Here is a 22,610-nt window from a genome sequence, read left to right as displayed (position 1 = left end):
AACTCGGAGTGTTAAACTTTAATTATGCATCGTTGACACAGCACCATGCTCTTCCTTTGATGATATAGCTGGGCTAGGGGGTTATCCAAATTACGTCAGTTATGCCAAAAAAAAAAAAAAAAAAAAATTTATTTGCCACAACCAAAGGGAGAAACCCGCTTCAATCACGAAAATAATCAAATTAGAAAAAGTTCATATAAATAAACCCAATAATATCAAGGAAACAAACAGACGTGAGTTAGGCCAAAGAAAAACTCACCAACAAAGAGTATGTAAACCTAAACAAAGATGTTACCCAAGAAGAGTCAAGTGCGCCAACCAGCCAAAGCCTTAACTAGGACCACCCTCTCCTCCAACAGACGATGTTGTTTGGATTAGGGGTGGACTCTGTTAAATCGATTTAGTTTTTTGATACTAAAATCACAATGAAAATTCAGTTAATTGATCATATCGATTAACCTAAAGGTTAGTCGGTTACGATTAATTCAACCGTGTTGACTCTAATGACTTGATCCTTATTTTTAATAAAAAAAATAAAAAAATCCATCTTGAATTGTAATTGTATATTATTAGTAATTAACATACATAAAAGACCAACCAGACAATACAATTAAATATATTATAGCACGAAACCGTAAGGCCGAAACCTCTCTCCTTGAGAAACCCTAAGGCCGGTCTTTCCGAGTGAGAATTCGTGCTTGTCCGGTGGCGCCCTGCCGTCTGGGCTGGCCTCCGATCGCGCTGACGTCTTGGGGGCTGCTGCTGAATGGGTTCTCGATGTATATTGTTCGAGGGAGCTCCTTGGGTGGTTGTTTGTACTTAGGGTATACCAGATGGCTCTGGCATCGCTTTTCTGGGCATCATCTCTGAGCGGTGGTTGTGCTGACCAAGACTGGACGACCTTGTTGATAGCGGCTTGGATCAACGGCGGTGAGGATTATGAGGCGCTTGATCGAGGCGGTGCTGTTTTGTGGCGGTGTGGAGCAAGAAGATTTGGGTCGTGGTGGCACAGGCCGGGCTGAGCCAATCGGGCGAAACTGCTGCAGATGGTACGTACAACATGGCGTCTTGGAGATGGATGTGGGCCTTGACCATGCCAGCCCTGATGGGCTTTGAGTGGGAACTTCTTCCCTTAGAGGCGGGCTCAGCAATTTGGGCTGGGGTTATTGCCCTAGGTCCTTCTTATGTTTTAGCTTGCCTTTTACAATAAATTCCTTTTAGGAAGCTAATGCACTTTTGGGTGCACTCTTTGTACCTTAGCGCCTCTAGAGTAGTACCAAAGGAGGACTCCTACTATGTCTACATACATGAATGTATAATGAGTGAGTCTATTTCTATGTACCACTGTAGGTACTACCACTTTCTTATTGTTTGTTTGTAGATGGCAGCGAAAGGGTATGTAACAACCTATTCTGGCTTTAGATGAATATATTAGCACCAGTTTTGTGTTTGATTCAAAAAATTGAATATATTATAGCTGCTTTAGGGAATCGATATTTGAAATAGAGTTTGCTGTGTTTTCATTGATAATAGGGGCTTCTTTATATAGAGGATTACAAACATAGAATCAGAGTTGTACATGGAAACATAATCGTACAATGATTGGATATTTATGAATATCTCCGAGAATATCTCTAATATTAACTCTATTACAACTTGCACAAGTAACCTAGAGTTTAGGCCAAACACATATTCTGGATATACTTGAACACTCCCCCTTGTGTCGCCCAAACATGGTGCTCCTCTCGTTGCCTCGTCAAAAACCTTGCCGGGTAACAAAAACCCAACGGACAAAAATAATCTCGGTCGAAGGAGAAAAAGAGTACAACACACTCTTCACTTTTCAAGACCATACATGTAGACATCTCCCCCTGATGACTACGGTCATGGGAGTTCAGATAACTTCGATAAACGATGCTACCAACATGTTTCTCGAAAGTGGAATTAGGCAATGATTTAGTGAACAAGTCTGCTACACTGTCCTCAGATCGAACCTAGTCCACTTTGATCTTGAGGAGAGTCTGTTGTTGCTGATGATCCTTGGTGTTGTTGCTTTAGATGTAGTCTTGCTTCATTTGTTCAATACAAGCAACATTATCCTCATAAATGCTCATAGGTCATCTGTGGTAGATTTCAAATCACAATTGCTTCGAACATGCGTAATTATAGATCCAATCCACATACATGCACGAACTACTTCGTGAAGTTCGTGAAGAGCAATAATCTCTGCATGGTTCGAAGATATAGCGACTAGGGTCTATTCTGTAGACCTCCAAGATATCACGGTCTTACCCATGGTGAACATTTAACTAGTTTGGGAATGACCTTTATGTGGGTGAGAGAGATAACGAGTAACAACAAAACCTTCCAAAACGCCAATGTTGTTTTGGGATGGGGATAAATGATGTAGGCCAATGTTGGCGACATTCCTGGTGTGTAATGGGTCAGAATTCATCATCTTTCTGAAGGGATAGAACAAGCATATATCACCAGTCCAATGGCGTCGTGTTGGCACAGAGCTATGTCTAACTAACAAGTTCACTACAAATGAGATGTCCGGTCTTGTGCATTGAGCTAAGTATAATAATGCACCTATTGTACTCAAGTAGGGCACCTTCGCCTCTAGCACATCTTCGTCATCATCCTTCGGACGAAGAGGATCATTTTCAGGATCAAGACTATGGACGATCATTGGGGTGGTTGAAGGCTTAACCTTCTCAAAACGCCTAAGCATCTATCAACATGATACTCAAGTTCCAAACTGAGACATAATCATCTTCTCCCAAGATCCTTCATCTCAAACTCGGATTTCAAGTGTTCAGCGGTTTCCCTTAACTCTTTAAGGGCTTCCAATGAAGATCATGTCCAACATAAACCTCGATAGAATCTGAAACTTGTCTTAGAGATGCGAGGGCATTCACATATCATTTCCCAATCAAGTAGTCATTTTAGTGTGTGTTTCAACCTTATTGCAAACGCGCTCCGTGGTCTAGAGCCACTTGACTTAGGTAAATGAAGTTCACCATGAATCTTCATGTATATTCCATATCTAGATCCCCATAAAGATACGTAGTGACCACATTCGTAAGCTGCATGTTCAGTTATTCAGAAACTACCAAACTGACAGGGTAGTGGAGTGCAATGGCATCCATTACGAGAGAATATGTCTCATCATAGTTGATTCCAGGGCATTTTGTGAAAAACCTTGCGCCATAAGGCGAGATTACCATCTCCTTTTCTCATCACGCTTTCTAACAAATACCCATTAGTTAATAGGTTTTATGCTAGGAGGTGTTGACATCATTGGCTCGAAAAGCCTTCCTCGTCGTTAGAGAATCCAACTTAACTTGGATCACATCTTTCCATTTAGGCCAAATTTCTCTACATTGGCATCCATTCATCAATCGAGCGTGGTTCGATATCATCGGACTCAACAAACTCATGCGCAACGAAATACACGAATACATCATCAATTATGATGGAATTTATATCCCACGTCTCATGTACACTAGTGTAATTTTCATAGAGCTCTATATTATCAGGAATAAGTTCTGATGTTGAGGCGTCCCCCAATGATAACCATAATCAAGAACATTCTCATGAGATGCATTTTGAATGTCAATTATCAAAGGATTGGATTGTGCCAAAGTATCATTTGAACCCACGGGCCTCCCACGCATCCTAGCTGGGGCTATGGCTTGTAACGCCAAAGTGCCATTCTTTATGACGTTGGTGTCATGCCTACCTTCATATAGGGTGGCGTTACGTCATCTCGTAGGGACGTCCATTTCTTGCAGGCATGTTTGTAGCATATATGTGTGATCTCGTTACTTTAGTGAGGATCAAGATGAGACATAGTAGGAACAGACCACGACAATTCATGTCGGTCCTGCTGAACATCTGTATTTTTATCTCCCCCTAACGATGGGAAGACTGTCTCATCAAAGTAACAATCCGCAAATATAGTGGTAAAGAGATTGTCTAGCAAGGGTATTAAGTGGTGGATGATTGTTGGAGTCTTATATCCAACGTATTTACCCATTCGTCAGTGAGGACCCATCAAAGTGTGCTGTGGCGGCGCAATAGGCACATAAATGGCACACTCAAATATGCATAAGTACGAGATACTTATACCCAATCACTAGCTGTAATGCAGAGATAGATTAAGTGGCGGTGGGTTATAGACGAATTAGCATAACTGCATGCGATATTGCATCATCCCAAGCAGATATAAGGAGATTGGTGCACATTATTAATTTTCGAGCTACCATTGTAGTCGTTTCCGCGAGACCATTTGGGTGTGTACATGGGAATATGATGTCCAACATTAGTCCCATTGCAATGACCATCGAAAGTTTTCGATGTAAACTCTCTAGCATTGTCAAGCCTAATTGACTAAATACGATAATCCGAGAAGTGAGCCCGTTGTCATACGATATGTGCTAGGAATGTAGTATAAGCAGCATTTACAAGTGGACAATGGCACACCATGTGACTAGCATGTTTGCGTGTCAACCAACATCATAACATATGTAAATGTTCGCAAGTTGGTTGAATCAGTCCTATTTTTATATTATTTGCATAGGACGGTCTTAGTCCTAATTTTCCTAAGGAATAGGATTTGTAAAATGAGCGAGACGCCTTAGAAGCAACCAATGAGGATTTTGGTTGGGCCTGAACATCTGAAACGCCATTTGAAGCAAAGTTGGTGATTGCAGCATCACCTGAGGGGCTTCATCACCATGATGGACATGGATAGGGACTGTGCCAGCCCTAGGCTGGTGGTGGATGACTACAGTGCCAGAGGCAGCGACAGCGGTCACATTTAGTCCAGGAATCAACCTTTGATTCATGCTTCGTTTCGCTTGAAAGAATGGATATCCGTGTGAAGTCTTTAGTAGACGGATCATCATATCATGACTAGGATGACCTATCTTGTCGTGACAAAACCAATGTGTCTAAATACAAGAGATCTTCTCTTATAACTTTATTGGATTTAATAGCTCGAATATTGGCGACATAAAATCTACTAGAGAGACACATACGTTTCTCTAAGATGCATCTTTATACGCAATCATTAAAGATAGTGCAAAGGAACTCTTTTTTGTTCTCTACATGCATTTCTGCATGGAATCCATTGGCTATTCATAGGATGCGATTTTCCCTAGGAGAGTAGAGAGTTTCTGTGACATTAATCAAGGTGTCATTTGGCAAGGGGAACCTGGGCTATTCCATGTCCTTGAACTAATTCTGATGGCCCAGCCATCCAAGTCACAAAGTAATATGCTCCTAATCAAAATGGAGTCATAATGAAAAGAACTCAAAATTTTATTCATAAGCCAATGGAATGCATCATTGTTTCTTAACCATTAAGAGAATCTAATCCAAATTCTAGCTAATGCAAAACACTGGTAGTCGTTTGACTTATTTTGGTAACTCCAAAATAAATATGACCAGGTGAGTAGAGAGATGTTGGTCTTAAGTGCCACTTATCTCCTTCCTTGACATCATACTCACTTTGGATGAGCCTAGTGGAAGAAAAACTAAACCAATGGCATTTACTACAAAATATATGGCAATTGCCTATTACATCTCTTGAAAAAATAAAGACTTAAACTGAATTGGCGATCTATTGATCCCATCCAGATTTGAAGTCTTCAACCCTCCACTCTAGATCATCTTCTTGATTTCTTGTTCCACATAGTGAGCTTCTCTTGATTCACAATATGCTTTGTAGTCGTGACAATATCTTCACGAGCGCTACAAATGTGTGCCGAATGACCAGATACTCCATATCGGGAACATACATCTTTGTGCTCAGACTCCATTGATTGAACTGCTTTGAAAGCGTCATTTGGATAGTTCTTAATGTTGGTGGCCCCACCAACATGGTCAGAGGTGTTGCCTCCCTTTCTCTTCCCAAGTTGACCTCTTCGGTTCCATGTTTGCCTATTTTGGCAGTTACCTTCCTCATTAGAGCCAGAATATGCACCAAAACGTCAAGAAATGTCCCTAGATTTAGGGTTTCGCTCTTGGCGCCCTCCCTTTAGGGTGTGACTATAATTGGATTCCGAAATATGTTATGTTCCCACAGGTCTCGAATTATAGTTATTCACAGGAATGTTATCATGCTTTTCAGCAACATTCATGGCTCCAATGAGCTCATGAAATCTTGTGATCTATCCTGCAGTAACATTGATTCGATATTTCTTAGCAACCATCAAAGCAGAGACGAGGAAGGTAGAGAGAGTCTTCTCAATCAACATCGCATTTGTGATATCTTTTTCACAGAATTCCATCAAGGATTTAATGTGAAGTGCTTCCGAGTTGTTATTAAGAACTGACTTGAAATCACAGAAGCGGAGGCTATGTCATCTCATTTTAGGTCAGGAAGCAAGGAGTCACGGACGTTGCCAAATCTTTCTTCGAGTGAAACCCACAGCCTTCTAGGGTCTTCTTCAATCATATACTCGTACTGGAAAGAATCATCCATATAACAAGTCATTAGGATGATGGCTTTCGCCTTATTTACCTTCAAGACTGCTCTATTTGCTTCCAAAGCTTGAGCTTGCTCAATAGTTAGCACGTCCTGGCTAGGTTCAAGAATCGTATCCAGGATTCCTTCTGCCTTGAGATGCTGGCGAACATCACGTACCCACTTGTGATATCCAGAGCCAGTTGTTCCCAATGGAGCAAAGTCCAATTTGTTCAGGTTACTCATCCTGAAAAGAGAACAAGAAAAATGATTAGTTTCGGAGCGAAAAAAGCTACTACGAAAACAATAGAAATTTTTGAGCCTAATCGCTTCCAAGAAATTAGGAATTTTGTTGCGTAATCGCTCCCAAAAAGTTCTATTCCAAGAGGTATTGGATTAGATCGAAACAATGATGCGTGTGGTCGATCGTATCTTCTCAACAAACTCTAAGTTTGGAGGTCTCAACAAGCTTCAAGCTTGGAGATAGCACGAACCCCCACAGTTCGGCTTTTGTCTCCCCTATGAAGAAGAAAGGGGTGTAGAAGGAGGGAGGTTGCAAGCTTCTCCCTTCCCCTTTTTGTTTTTTTCTTTCTCTTCTGCCTTTGACCGAGAGCTCCTTCTTCCTCCTTCTCTGTGTTTTTTTCTTTTCCCTGGCAAAGCAAGCAGGAGCTGCTGCTGCGTCGGTGCTGAGGGTGCGCAAGATAGCTAGGCAAGACAGAGGTAAGGTTGTTGCTCGTGCTGGGCTAGGCGGAAGTTGCTAGGCTTTAAAGGCTACGATATTAGAGTTTCAGGGTTAGGGCTTCGGGCTGATAACGTCTTTCAGGGAGAATTTGTTGTGTTTTCATTGATAATAGGGGCCTCTTTATACAAAGGATTACAAACATAGAATCAAAGTTATATATGGAAACATAATCGTACAATTAATGATTGGATATCTACGAATATCTCCGAGAATATATATCTCTAATATTAACCTTATTACAACTTGCACAAATAACCTAGAGTTTGGGCCAAACACATATTCTGGATATACTTGAACAATAGCTTATGTATAATTTAAACCTATAAGAAATATAGAAATAAATAAGTAAATTAAAATTAAGGCAAATTTCATTTTACCTCCCTGATATTTACACCCTAAATCATTTTTGCCCCTGCACTTTTAATTTCATCACGCGGGCCCTTGTACTTACCAATTTCAATCAATCTTGTCCAACCCTTGGCTATTTTTGCCAACTATTTTGTGATTTATTTTTTAGTTTTTATCACCAATGGTGTCTAACTTTTTAACACTGAACAAAATGATACCCAACTTTCAAAAGTGATCAAAATGATATCTAAATTTTTTAAAACAAATCAACTTGATACATTGGCTTATTTTTTGTAACTTCTCTGTTAAAATTGATCACATGTGGTGCAGTGTTTTGTGAGGTTATAATAGTATTTTGACACAAAAACTTTTTTAATGATTTTTTATTTTACTTTGTTGATCCTCTTCTTTGTTTCTTCAGAAGGTGGGAAACATCCCAACTTTATTGTTTCTAAGATCGACGGTGGTATTGAAATTGAATGGAAGATTTTAATTCTATAGAAGAAGAAGATTGGGTTGTAGATGGTTGATGGCCCCTCTGACCATAAATCACTTCAATTTCTGGGTTTCATTTTGCATCTGTGCATTTCTATATTCAGTTTCGGATTCCAAATTTTCGAATTCAAATTATAGAAAGCTCATAGATTGTAAAACAAGGAAGAAAGAGAACAGAAAAAGAGAAAGAGAAAGAATTGGAGATAATATTGTCATTTCAAACTAAAAATTGAGTGAAATGTGGTATATACTCTTAGAGTCTTAGTTTTAACGGAGATGTGACAAAAAATGGACGGAGGTATGAAGTTGATCAATTTTTACAAGTCCATATACCTCTTTGATCACTTTTGAAGATTGGGTATCATTATGTGATGCAACAAAGTTTTTACCCTAGTGGTGATAAAAACCCTTTTGAAATTATAGTCACATACGATATAATTTTGCATGCCAAATTAGTGAATCGTCATCATACAAGGAAGCCCATTAGAGTCACATTTTCAATTTACAAAATACTTGACAAAAAAATAAATTATCGAACATGATTGATTAAATTGGAGAGCACATGAATACATATGATGAAATTAAAAGTGCAGAGCCGCAACTGATTTACCATGTAAATGTTAAGGAGGTAAAATAAAATTAAGTTACAGCTGAAAGAAACTAAAAGTAGCAGTAGGAAATTAAACACATTTAAAAATTAAACACATTATGGGTGATCATCTTCACTCATGACGTCGTTCTTTTACGATTTCTCGAAATCCAAAAACGTAATAAAATTCATTAAAAAAATGTATTCGGGGCTTCAGTGTTCTTTTTGTTTTGAAACATGCTCTAAACATAATGCTTTACGAGTTGTTATGAAGAAGTGCGCGGAAGGACCAAGAACCATAGAACAATTCCAGATAACATTTTCAACTCTGGAAGCTTCAAACCTTATTTCCCTGCAGCTTTTCTTTAATAGATGAAGATGAACCTTTGCAATTTTGTTGGTAAGTTAAAAGGAAATGTTCTTGAAAGATGCAATTTTGAAACAATGGAGTGAAGGAATTAGAAGACAATTGAAGATGCATGGCACCTCTGCTGAATTTGCAACTCTCAACTCACCAGCGTCACAAATGTCTTCAAAGAAGGATAAAAATGTGTGCAAATATGGTGCAACCACAGATCATTTACAACAGTACTAAAGAGAGGAAATCTGAAAGAGATACGTAACGAAGGGCTGAATTAGCCAAATCAATGCCAGAACCTCCTCCCTAGTGAAAGATGGACTCATATCAGAAACAAAGGCATCATTCCCATCCAGAAGATTCAACATTTTTACACAATTAATGCTCACCGGCATCAACATCCAAAACTACATTCCAAACAGTCCACTCCAGTTTTGTAAAGAACTCTGTTGTACTATCAAGTGTATCATCAAAAGAAAGTGTGTAAATATGAAACCCAACTGATTGAAAGACAATAATCGATCCACTACTGATGTGACAGTCCTTCCATGGTTGAGTTAGCAGCTCGTGATCTATCTTAGTATTGTTTCTCACTATCTGAGGAGGCATTATCTGTACGCAGCGCATCATGTTGTTTCCTACATATCCCAATTATAATGTACTGAAATATTACCATGCCTACCATAAACAGCCTGAACTGCAACTTGAATAGAGTAATTACACAGTTGCCACAAGTACTTTAACTGTTCACCTACGTGAACATAATGAAAGTTAGGCTGTACCAGAAGGGAAGGTTCAAGAACCCCCATATCGGCAGACCCCGCAGAAGAACAGATCAGCAAGTCAGAAGCAGCAACGTAAAGACAAAACCTGATGAATGTGGAAGGCAACTGAATTACGGTTTCTCTTATAGGCAAAAGGAAATGGCACCAAGTAGTGTCACAAATGACAGAGCAGATACACTAGCTAATTCCCATTTTTTATCAAATTGCTTGACACTCCATGCTGACATACTTGTATAATGGCAAGATGATAATATTCAAAACCACGACCACCATCCCAATATAAAACGGCAACCTACAAGATACATAAGAAGATAAGAAAAAATGCAACTTTAAATGTCTTTATTTTTGGCCAACTTGAATGTCGTTGAATCTCAATAATTAACACACTATCTAATTCTTGAGGAACTACTAATTTCATGCAAGTACAGCTTGCTCCCTTACAGCAATCCAAACACGGCAAAATTATGAAAGATATAATCCAAATCTTAAGCAAACCCATGCATGAATGATTTGACCATGATCTTACCATACTTACGACAATTGCGAAACAAATGATTACCTTTACTTTACAACGAAGAACTAGACCATGCTACGATTCAGCTGTATTCTATGAACACACGTGAAGAAGTATATTGCTACCATTGTGCAGGTGATAAACTTGCAGCAACTAACTTGCAAGAAATAGAGTACATTGTTCAATTTTTCCTAACCAAATCTGCTATTCGAGATTGAAAAACAACACTGCAAAGAAAGTTTTAAGCTCTATCAAAGCATGTATAAGAAATCAGCCAACTCAGTGGTATTATGTACCACCGACCATCTTGGGCTAGTATCACTCTTCTTTAGTATAACATAAAATTACTATACTTACTAATGAAACAATAGCAGGTAGTACAGATTATATGTGAGCAAACCAGACAAACAGGAATGGAAATTCTATACCTTCTCATTCAGTTATAGTGCCACCAGAGATACGTCAAGTTGGATTTTGAATCACCAAAGCATACAATGCCTGCAGCTGTGGCAAGCCAAATTACATTCTCCGCAATCTCTGCTTGACCAAACTCTCGGACTTGAAGCTGGCGAACTATGAAACATCAAGCATGCATCATCCTCAAGATCATCTCCACTTGACGCATAGCCCTGGCTATGCCTCTGCCTCATATATCCACCAGTTGGTGTGCCACCCGACATAGTGACTCACAATACAATCCATTAAACCAATCAACCTACAAGTTCCTCAAGCAGCACAAACCACTCTAATTGCTAAACCCAGTCCACAATTCCAGAGACTCTAGTAACACTTTTGTCCTGTTCTACTGATCCTTCTAAACCTCTAATATCAATTCTAACCCACAGTGTCTTTCAATATCTTCTATCAAAATCTCCGAAAATCAAATGCAAAATAAACATTGGTATAAAGAGAATGCAGTACAGGTTTTCGATCACCCTATAGTTATCACTTAAACTAAAAGAACTCTGCATGCTCATCAAAGCAAACAATCTCAAATAACCAATGGATCAGAAACTCAATCTCCCTCAATACCAGCTCAAATTTGAACACAGAAACTGAAAAAGAGTGTCAAAGACCCAAACAAGAATTCCAGAACAAACCCATCTGGAGCCCAGGTTCAAATTACTCCGCTAACCAACAACAAATGCTTGACATTCTTCAGCTAAGTTATGGGCCAAAAAGGAAAGAAAAGCCAATTAGCCAGTTATGGACCAAACAGGAAAGAAAAACCAATTAGCCATGTGGCCCGTGCCTTGTGCAGTCGACCCACTTTTAAAAATAACCTGTATTGATTATATTGACATATCACTAGCAAAATATTATCAACCACAAGCAATCTCTTGGAAAGTACAAAGAACGTCATGGTCGGTCATCAGTTACCACCTCCATTGCACAAGCCAACCAAGTCCATCATTGTCGAATATAACACTTCCAGGGATAGATGGCCTAAGAACTTCCTAGACTCAGATGCACCATCCGAGATGTCCAAACTGAGTTTTCGTTCTTCTACAAAACCATCCTCCATGACCAACCACCACGAGATGCATCCTTCAGTATCTTCTGGATCCACATGTGCCACCAAGCTTAGCGTTTCACCCTGCTCCAGCTCAAAAGACAAACATAGGAAGTCCCAGTTTGCTTTTATTCCAACCATTAGAGCTTCTTCGTGGAGCCAGCGTATAACTTGGCTTGCAACCTGTTGCATAAGTCCACAACCATTTTAGTTACACAAGAGTCCAGCTTACCTCCGCAAATAATTCATGTGGTACATAATTGGTTAACTTGACTGATATACATTTAGAATAACAACTACCTGCTGTAAAATTATCACAGAAAGATCGGCCAAATCACAGTCATATCTATTCATTGAACAGATTTCCTGGGAAGTCCCTTTGAACAGGCCTACAACATTAGGAGCACCTTCCCCTTCGACATTGATGCAATCATCAGTTACAACCACCTTAGTATGAAACTGAGACTTGGTAACATGCTTCCTGTGATGTGAGTCTGATGCTCGGGTTTGGCATGCATGTAGAATAGATTGAGGTATCTTCACAAAGAGTGTCCATGACGATGTCCGTGAATGCCAAGTGGGATGAGATGTCAACTGCATATATGGTACACCTCTAACCTACAGAATCACGAATACTACTAAGGAAATTTCAACCACAGACAATATTCAAAATTTGGTATATAGAGTTTAGGACTTTACCACATTTTCCAGCTCCATTAGAACTTTGTTTGAAAATATCCGATGAGCCAAAGACATGCAGAAGTGACCAAGAAGACCAGACCCTTCTTTTGCCGGTTGGCCAGATACTCCACCTCCGGAAGTGGGTCTATCCTTAGCTTTGAGAAATACATGCTGGTGAAATATCTGTAGCAGATATATTTCACAACTAATTTGGTTGGGAATTACTGACTTTTTCTTGGGGGTATCCGGTTTATCCTCTGGTAAATTCAGTCCATCCAGTGTATCCAAAGGTAGAATTGCATTCTCTAAATTCTGGGTGCTTAGACTATCAACTGTTTCCTCACCTTGACTAGTTGGGACAAGGGATATGAACACAGAGGTTTCTTGACCTATATTCAATTGTATATAGTTTTCCTGTATTCCAGTAACAGTGACGCCTAATGATTGGTTACATGCTTCACGATTTACCAAGTCAAATACCTGCAACAAAAGAGCGAAGAGCGGTAAACCAATAGTAATAAATAAACAAATGTGAAAGAGGGATAAAGAAGAGAAGAAAGAAGAACAGAATATACCTGCTCACTGAAGATCGCTTGATGCACTTCACGAAGAAGTGAATGCGTTTCTTTAACACACTCGTCATCACTTACAGATTCTTTGTCAGCATCACATGCGGATTGAGTTTTGGTTTTACTGGAATCAATAGGCATATCATCTGTATAAGCACTGAGAAAACCAAACTGAAGAGAGCGATATGACTTTGGAGGTAAATTTATCGCCAGCATGCCAGCTGAGTCATGGTCAACACAAACTGTAGACAGAGGGGATGGCCTAAAGATTCCAGCAGGATCATATAATGAATTGTCAAACAGGTCTATGGTGAAGCCTTCATTTCCAGAAGCTAAAGCTACTGCACGCTGCCGCTTAACTTTCCAGTTCTGCTGCAATCTATTTGTTTGTTAAGATAGAAGATAGGCAGAGTAAGTTGAATATTCTTGCAAGATAATTATGAATATTTTTGTAGTTACAAAGAGTATGTTGAGAAAAATAAATTACTAGATAGCAAAATTCCAAGGTTTTCCGTGAGAAAAAGATGCAATTATTACAAGTCACAACATACAAGCCATCTTAACTACCTTCCTTTGATACCAATTTCAGAACAGAGGATCCCCTTTCAGTTTTTTATTTTTATTTTTATTTTTTATTTTTTTTATATCTATTTATATATTCAGTATCTAGACAACCACTATTTCGTTGAACTAAAACCCCTTTAGACCCCTTCTTTGATTAATACTTAATTAATTAACGGCTAAGCAATTTCATAACCTGAGCTTCTTCTGCGCCATAGTTAATAGCATTGATCTCATGGCTTGAATAGTAAGCTATTTCAATGTTATTATTCTGTCTCTTTGAAGAGGAGCCAAAGGCATTCTGCTTCGGTTGGCGCATTGCAGTAATGAAGAAAATAATAAGATTGGTTCGGTCTGGGCGACTTCATTTTATTGAAGTTTTAGTTACAGAAAAAACTACAAAATCCTAAGTACACGAAGGAAGCAACAAGATTTGAAAGGCTTATAAGGTTACTTGGAAGGAGTCAGGCAGAAAGGTGTACACTGCATGAAATAAATTTGCATAGCCATTAAGACACATTGAGTGCTTCACTCTCCAACCATATGGCGCATACAAAATTGTAGACTCACCTGATTAGTGCACCATAAAATCTTGCTTCCCTGGCCATCTGTTGCTCCAAAGCATTGGCAGACTGCTTAAAGTATTTTCCAAGATGCTGCAACAGAAATGACAACACATAAAGAGATTTGTAAAAGTAAAAATACATAACTTAAAAATGAGAATAAATTTTTTTCTAAAAAGTACATTATGAAAGAATAATGCCATTGATGCGAAGTATATAGCATGTATGAATTTTGGATAAAAAGGAAAAGTAAAAAGAGAAAACAGGAGATCGTACTCGGAAGCATTGTAGCTTGGTGGCGGCAGACACAGCAAGATCAGACAGAGCTTCATTAGGAAATGGCCTCGGCCGGGTCATGCTAGCTACTGTAACTGCATCATTAGCTTCCACCTGTACGTGAAAAGATAAAGCAAGATTACTCCACAGTCACCTTTCATTAGCATCAGAAGTGTGACTCCTTATATTGAGTTTCTCCCTTAAAAGATGAATAAAAGTTGAAACAGAAAGGGGTAGGTCCCATTACATAAGGTGATATCATGCAAAAACTAAAGGTACATGCATACTATCAGAGCCTAAGCATCACTTTGGAAATTATAGCCCTGATAAATAACAAAACAAAATTTTGATTCATAAATGCTTCCGATCTTTTTCTTTTCCATGAAAAAAGAGAAAGAAAAATAAAACACACTAACACGCACAAAAACACGTTGAGATGAATGTGAGAGCAGCTTTTGAAAAGCTTAGGGCTCCAGTTAGTGTCAGCTCCAATATTAGCATTGCCTTCTAGTTCAAGGACACAGGTAGTTACAGTAATGCATCCCAAGGCTTCCTGGTTGTGTCTTAATGCAGGATGATCGAGTAATACATTATGCATCCAAACAGTTAAAACCCTAATCACCCCACCCACATCTTAAATTGGCAGCAAGACAAACTCGAACCATCTCTCAATTCATGCGCCTCATCCTTGTGCCTGCGCCATTCTAATCTTCTCTGCCTATCAAATATCTCCATTATATTCTACAGCCGTATATTTTCACATGCAGCCCCCTTGTATTCTTTGCTTATCTTACATTCTCTAAGCAACCTAATTCCGTATTCGTAACATCCAAACCATGCAACGCAATCCTTAACATCTATTAAGAAGTAAAACTCTGCTTGATTACAGCTATTCTTATATTCTTCTAAGCTCCAAATTGTCCCTTCATGGCTAAATTCCGGAGCAATTCTACGAAATTCACAGCCTAATTAACAATATGATCATGATTACTAAACTGAAGTGAGAACTGAGAAGTGAGAGAGAGAGAGAGAGAGTTACAGTATTGATGAGATCGACAATGACAGAGAGCTCTTGGTGAGCCAACTGTAGATTGTCGACCATGCTCTGAAACTCCCATTGCGCGGCGGAGGTCTCTCTGGAGCGCTTCTTCTGCTTGTTGTTCTTGTCGTCCTTCTCCACCGCCCAAGCGAAATCGATTCTCCGAATCAGCGACTCCCGCTTCTCCTCGTAACCTACATCGCTGGATATGGAAAACCAAAAGAAGCATCAGAGCTTGTGCCCTTCGAAAATCGAAGCTTAAGCGACAAGTTGAAACGAGGAAGGAAGGAAGGGATCGTACGGTGGAAATCGTTCGAGGCCGTTCTCTTCGATGACGTCTAGGCGCTTGATTGGGAGCTTGTCCAGAGAGATTTCCAGTTTTCCGTCCATAATTCGATCTTCTCCGGCTAAAATTAGGGCACAGCCTACCTTACAAATTGGAGTACTCCACCGCTGCTGTATATGTTGAAAAGACACCTCTGTCCCTATTATTGGACTTCCATTCTCAACTCTCTCTCGATTCTCGACTCCTAACGTTTTTACTTTTCACTTTTTTCTTTTTTGAGAAATTTTACTTTTCACTTTTAACTTCAGACTATTCATTTTGAATTTGACATATGGATCCGCCTTTAGATTTGCGATTATTGCAGACAACTGACCTAATTAGTAGGTAATGTAGTTTCCAAACTTAGGCTTTCACTCTAAGTAGTGTGTAACATCTCTTATTAGTTCAGAAACGTTCTATCCAGACCTTCTCAAATTTTTGTAAAAATTTATTTCTTACTTTACCCCTTCTACAAATTTTTTTTTAAAAAAAAATTCTTTTATTTGTGTTCTTCTCAATAGAGTAACTGTGCATTACAATCATAAATCAATGTCCAAGCCAATAAAATAAACTGGGGATGAACAATCAGCCATAGTGCAATACGTTTCAATCAATGCCTCAACCAAGACTGTGACAGTGCCAAAGAAGAAGAGCAAGAAACTAGTAATGCCGTAACTAAGACCTATACTGGTCTGTGAAAGAGTTTAACTGTCATATTATGGTCGAAAAGTACTTCCCCTCGCCACATTTATTGAATTGAAACCTAGAGGTTTTGTATACATTAATGTGTTGAAATACTTCAAATTTGGAGTAAAAGATCGTGCCATACAGAAACACTTGCGTATATACATAGCCCTTTTCATCCACTGCCACTGTATTAACAAAGAAACAAAATAATTAAACGAGGAACACATAATAACACAATCACAGAGGAGCAAACAGAGCAATAGGGCAGGCCTCACTGAGCGACTTTCACAATGGTTTCCCCCAGCTAGAGAACCTATTGCTTTAGGGCGTGGTTGAGCTTCATGAGCAAGCCTCACAGAGCTGTCCTTGGTGTTATACTACAAGAAAAGCCAGCTTTTATCTCAAACTAAACATCAAAAGCATATCATCTGTTAAATTAATACCAATAACGGAGAAGGCTATACACTTAATAACTTTGCCGCCAGTTAACTTAATAAAACAAATAGCAGGGAATATCCATGAAAGGCAGCATTGTCCAAAGATAGAACGGAGAAACCATAATCATTGATTGCTTGTTCTTGATTCTGAGATTGGATTGGGACTCAACAGCGCAAGTATGTAGCTGGGTTGAGGTTCAAATTGATGGCTTACCAAATCCATATTTATATAGATTGAAAGTACTATACCCCGAGAAAAGCATGATGAATTGGGTCTTGTTGAGCTTTGTGTTTTCTTTCTGGGTCTGTCATTTTGATTTTGATGACTTCTTTTCTCGTTTTGCTGCTCAGAAGGGAGGTTTAATTGGGTGCTTGGGTACATCGCCAAAGATCGATTCTGATCTTATTTCAAGTCTCATCGCTGGGAAAGATCAAATAGCCGAGTAAATTGAACTGGAAAGGAAGATCATCTGTAGGGATGGGAACACGAGTACGACTGTGCTGCAACAATCAGATCTTTCTTTTCTTCTCATTTTGTGGGTGGGTAATAGGAATTAAAATTTTACAAAAATTATAGGAAGTCTAAACAGCAAATTAGGAGGTCTAATTTCTCAAAAAGTAAAAAAAATATCACCCGGATTTGTCGTGTAATGGAAAGAAAAGAAACCTTTGTCTGCAATCGCTGCAGGCCCCCGTTATAGTACCACCCTTAATTTTGCAATCCAGAACAATATTCTTTCCAAGAATCAAAAATAGCACACAAACTCTCAGCAACCACTAGGCTATTGCAAATGGTAAACCAGGAGGGCATTCACCAGGACATCATAATGCGGCTGATGAAGCAGTTTGAGTTCACATAAATGGGAGTGAGAGAGAGAGAGTTATATCAACTAATAACCTTTCGTACTTGTTAGTCATGATAAATACTAATCACATGTATGGACTTACCAAACCAGGGAAAGAATCCATACCTGTTCCCAAGCCCTATTCCGCAACTACCTAAAGTTTGTCACAAGTTTGTGGATCACACTTCCTGAGTCTCAAGTCTGAACAACATTGTAATCTCTTGACCAAATTCTGAGTTTTCACAACCGACTCTTAGGCATTTTCAACTCATTAGGTGATCACACACATTCATAAACTATTTTGATCATGCTAGACAACCTCTGAAACCTTTCCTAAGACTAGTTTCATCCAGATTCCTTCCTATGAACACAAGCTTGTTAATCCTCTTCTCATCGGGTCCCCATGTGCCTCCTGGGCACCCATCCAATGTAGAGTGCACTCCCTGAAGAGTTGAGCAAGGTCAGAAATACAAGTTAAACCAATGGTACATGTTTCGTCAGATTACAAAATAGAAACAAATGCAGAATGAGAACCTGGAAAACATAACGTTGATCAGAACCGTTAACACATAAAACGCCCTTCATCCTGTACAAGTCCTCCCCCTTTTCTTCAATAAGTCTTTCCAACCAGTCATCCACCTGTTCCATCAATTTGATTATACAAAGTGGAAACAATAAATAAGAAACAGTTCAAAACAGAACTGGAGTTGCCTCTCCTTAGAACATACATATATTATATATATTTCTTAAACAAAACATCTTCTGTCCACGTGGAAATTGAGAAGTTTCAACTCTCTCACCCAGGAATTACAATGATTCCATATAGATGGAAAATCAAATGTATTCCCAATTTATCCATTCAATTCATACAGATTAGTTCTGAAAATGCAGATGCAACACCAAACTGCCTTTGGTCATACTCATCCATTCCCAATTCATACAGATTAGTTCTCAAATTATCATTTTCAAAGGATGGTTGGATAGTTTGACCTACATGTGCTTATCTTAAATCACTTAATTACTACTTACATCTTCACTAACTAGGTACATACGGTTCATTTTCCACATAGAGATTATACTATGTTGAAATATATTCAAAATCAGGGATGTAAAAACCTTGCATAGCAATGGTAAGGTCCTGGGGATTCTCCTATTGCCAACTCCTATTACCACTTAGTTTTGGGTTGGATACGCCAATTTTTCACCTAAAAATGTGGAAGAGGGAGAACAGACCAAGGACATCCCACAGGAAGATTTATAAAGGAGAACAAATCCGAGTAGAAATGATGTTCACGCATTGGGAAAGCCATCCTAAATGCGTAACTATTGAGAAATAGTTGTGACAATTTCTATAAGAAAGTCTCCTTGCTCTTGATTCTTATTATAAAAAGTTCATTGGACAAGTAGATTTGCCCGCAGTTAGTGGCTTAATATTTGAGAGAGAGAGAGCAGTGGAATTCAATCTATTTGTCATCTAGTGGCATAGATACTGGGTAAGACTAAAAGCCTAATTAGCTTCCAAGATGAGCTTAACTCTAAAGTACAGTACACACATACGCACATAGATAGAAACCAATAATAGAAAAGTATAAGAAAGAACTTAGATTAGATTTATCTACCTCATCAAGATCAAGGGTTCCCTCGGCAACAATACTGACACTTGAGACAGTAGAATCATGGACATGGTCATGGTGATGGTTGTCATGTTCTGTAATACCCAAGCAAAGTTAGAAACTTGGAATTAAATGGAACAGAAGAGAAGGTTAGAGTCAATTTAGAGAAATACCAAAGTAGATGATCTGATTAAGAAATTATTAGAAAATAAAGTCCAGAAGAAGTAAAAACATATTGGAGTAACGAACAATAAAAGGTAATTAACATATTAAAGTTTCAAGTGATCCAACCATGTAAACTCTATGTAGCTTCAATAATTTTTAATTATTCCAATTCTAATGTTACACAGACAAATCATTCATTTTGTTCTAACCTTAGGTTGGAGACCAACTTGTTTTGTTCGACAGTAGATTTAATAGATTAATTCCCTTTTTAAGATCATAACTTGTATTGCAAACCCAGATCAGCACGGGAGGAGTGGGAAGGGAACGAGATGCGAAACACTTCATCTATAAAATAAAGGGGGAAAATACAAAAGAAAGAAATACGCACCATGTCCAGCTTCATGGTGATGTGAGGAAGTACAGGAACTATCGACTTGAACTTCATTATCAATCCTGCACAACCAGGTGTTTAATGTGTTACCAAGATGAATACAAACACACACAGATATACATAAATATATGTTAAGCATAACAAATCTCTTTGCTGTGACAAGAACCTGAAATGACAAATTATGACCAAAAAGAGTTCAAAAAAGAAATGTATGGACTGATTTTGACTCAAGAATACAGATTAGACAATGACCTTTCGAGATCATATCCTCCCACACCCAGAACAAAGTCCATGTCCACGGATCCAAATTTAGCTAGCTTGATTTGCGCCATCCCATTGATATGCTAGCATCAGTGCACCAGGTAAAGTTTGTGAAATTAGTTTCTCGTTCTCTTTTAGGGGGGGAATTTCAAAAAGTCTAAAAGATGCAATAAAGTTCAGCATCAATACAAATAGAAACCAAATGTTACCAATCTAGTTCAAAGTTCAGCTTTTTGCATGCAAAGTGATTAACCCAATTTTTCCTTTTTAATTCTATGCACTATTAGAATAGTCCCGGTTTCAAATATTGAAGAATATTACTCTTGCATGTTATCTTAAAAGTTTACTATTTGCAGTTTGCACTCAGATGCCACAGTAGCACCTTAAATCACTTTCACTTTGATACACATGAGGAGGACACTGAAATGTAAAATGTGTGCAAGTTCACTAGACATCATTTTTGCCAATGAACCTTCAGCTCACATTTCCCCTCCAGGACCCCACCCTGCTCCATTTAGTGCAAACTTTGGAAAGCCTAGGACTATATTCTTGTTTCAATCCACCCTACCATCTACATATCTTCCTCTCCCTATTATACTCTGTTGTATTCTTCATTCAAACTAACAAATCAACTGGATAATCATCACCACTGGAACAAAATACCTTGATTTTCTTGGTCAATGTCTCTAACTCCGCCTCGGTTACCAAATCTATCTGCCAAAACAGTTGTGAGAAACTAATAAGATTTTGAAAACAGAGTTGAGATTTACCTTGTATTCAGGGGACGTGATTGTCTAGGAATAGACAATAGTAGAAAGCAGAAGCAAAAAGATAAAGGTGAAAAGGCAAGATATAAAACCTCACCTTGTTCAATATAATACGATCAGCATATGCAACTTGTTCTACTGCCTCATTCACCACAAATCTTGGTTTAACTTCATTCAGATGCTGCATTGCATGCTTGCAATCCACCAACGTAACAACTCCATCCAGTTTCACATGTCGTGAAACTAGCTCATCCATACAAAACGTTTCTATAACAGGAGATGGCTTAGCGAGGCCTGCAGAAAGATCTCAACATGTCAAGCTCAGCATACTGTCACCCCAATCTTTCAACAGAAACTAGCACCCTAAAATGAATGCAAAATCTGGCCTTCCCAAGAGGTTTAGTTCAAGTGGTCTCGGGAGGGGTGGGTAGAGGTTCAGATCCAAGGTTTGAGTCTCAGTCTAATAAAAGAAACACCATTAGGGCCCTTTCTCTCTGTTTTTCTTACTTTCCTTGCAACGGAAACTTAGTAGTATCAAATAGAACTCCTTTAATTTGTGTCCAAACAGTTTCAAAAGACTCAAATTCTTTCACCATTAACTTTCACCAAAGTAAAATTTGAGAAGTCTTAGCAAAAGGTATTAATATAAGATACCTGTGGTTTCTATGACAATATGATCAAACTTCTCTCGCTTTTCCTTAACCAATTGCAAGAGCATTTTTACCAGATCACCCCGAACAGTACAGCACAGGCAACCATTATTAACCATGACAATGTCTTCATTTGATGATGAATGACTAGCAACCAATGACCCATCAATATCCACCTCACCAAACTGCATTTAGCGTAAAAATTACTAACTCAGCTTCCAGGAAACAAAATCTATTGCAACTACCGACATGGAAATTATTCCACAAAATATTCTGAATAAGTTAACAAGCTGATGCTTAATGCTTCATATTTCTTGATGGGTGTGTTGAAGTGCATAGGGAAAACGAAACAGAGTCAGAGATACCTCATTTTCTATCACCGCAATCCGCTTGCCATGTTGAGATGTTAGTATATGATTGAGCAATGTAGTCTGCATCATCATAAACAAGAAAACTGATCAAAACCCAGATTGAAAAAAAACAATGAGAAGCAGAGAAACCAAACCCCACCTTTCCGGAACCGAGGAAGCCAGTGATAATGGTCGCCGGAACACGGGTATCGAGATCCAAGCTCGGATTCTCGTCAAGATTGTAGCTTGAGGCAGAGACCATGCTCCTGGAATACCCAGGATGAGGGTTCTTGGCATGGCGGGAATTGAATTGTCGGGAAACGAGGGAGCATAGGCTTCGGAGGAATTGAGAGGAGGATGAGGAATCGTGGATAGGAGGATGAAGGAAGTGATTGAAATTCTTGAGGGATGTTCTTGAGAGTAGGATTCTCGCAGCCATTTGGTACCCAGAGAAATGGAAACAGGGCTTAAACCCTGGGTTTGGAGCAAGTTTAACCGCTGGTCATCGGGTCACCCACTATTTGCTATTTTTTTAGTGTATATTTTCATTCTCGTGACACATTATGTTCATGACCCAAAACGTGAAATACACTGTACTCGACCCAGAGGGT

The 22,610-nt window shown here is 38.9% G+C and overlaps 2 protein-coding genes across 7 annotated transcripts; both read right to left on the bottom strand.

Moving 5' to 3' along the window:
- Positions 1–9,190: 9,190 nt before the first annotated feature.
- On the bottom strand, positions 9,191–15,989 carry LOC112176594 (mediator of RNA polymerase II transcription subunit 17). Of its 6 annotated transcripts, XM_024314601.2 has the most exons (11): positions 15,810–15,989; positions 15,509–15,710; positions 14,470–14,583; positions 14,201–14,286; positions 13,076–13,448; positions 12,519–12,980; positions 12,120–12,437; positions 10,735–12,002; positions 10,022–10,084; positions 9,790–9,877; positions 9,191–9,645 (listed from the first exon to the last, which is right to left on the bottom strand). In XM_024314601.2, the coding sequence occupies exons 1-8, from the start codon at positions 15,896–15,898 to the stop codon at positions 11,679–11,681; spliced, it is 1,968 nt and encodes a 655-aa protein (XP_024170369.1). In that variant the 5' UTR covers positions 15,899–15,989; the 3' UTR covers positions 9,191–9,645; positions 9,790–9,877; positions 10,022–10,084; positions 10,735–11,678. The 6 variants fall into 6 exon arrangements, with proteins under 6 accessions (XP_024170369.1, XP_024170366.1, XP_024170370.1 ...); XM_024314598.2 differs by having other exon boundaries at positions 9,790–10,084; XM_024314602.2 differs by lacking the exon at positions 10,022–10,084.
- Positions 15,990–17,710: 1,721 nt separating this feature from the next.
- Positions 17,711–22,517, bottom strand: LOC112175638 (P-loop guanosine triphosphatase YjiA). The gene is made up of 10 exons (XM_024313346.2): positions 22,160–22,517; positions 22,015–22,080; positions 21,654–21,834; positions 21,097–21,293; positions 20,896–20,946; positions 20,224–20,315; positions 19,969–20,033; positions 19,422–19,510; positions 18,337–18,441; positions 17,711–18,245 (listed from the first exon to the last, which is right to left on the bottom strand). Exons 1-10 carry the CDS (start codon positions 22,436–22,438, stop codon positions 18,108–18,110), a joined length of 1,263 nt encoding a protein of 420 aa, XP_024169114.1. The 5' UTR covers positions 22,439–22,517; the 3' UTR covers positions 17,711–18,107.
- Positions 22,518–22,610: the final 93 nt, after the last annotated feature.

This window comes from Rosa chinensis, chromosome 7 (assembly GCF_002994745.2).
Source record: "Rosa chinensis cultivar Old Blush chromosome 7, RchiOBHm-V2, whole genome shotgun sequence".
Taxonomy (NCBI): domain Eukaryota; kingdom Viridiplantae; phylum Streptophyta; class Magnoliopsida; order Rosales; family Rosaceae; genus Rosa; species Rosa chinensis.
The sequence above is the reverse complement of the archived record's forward strand: the minus strand, read 5'-3'. Positions and strand labels throughout refer to the sequence as shown.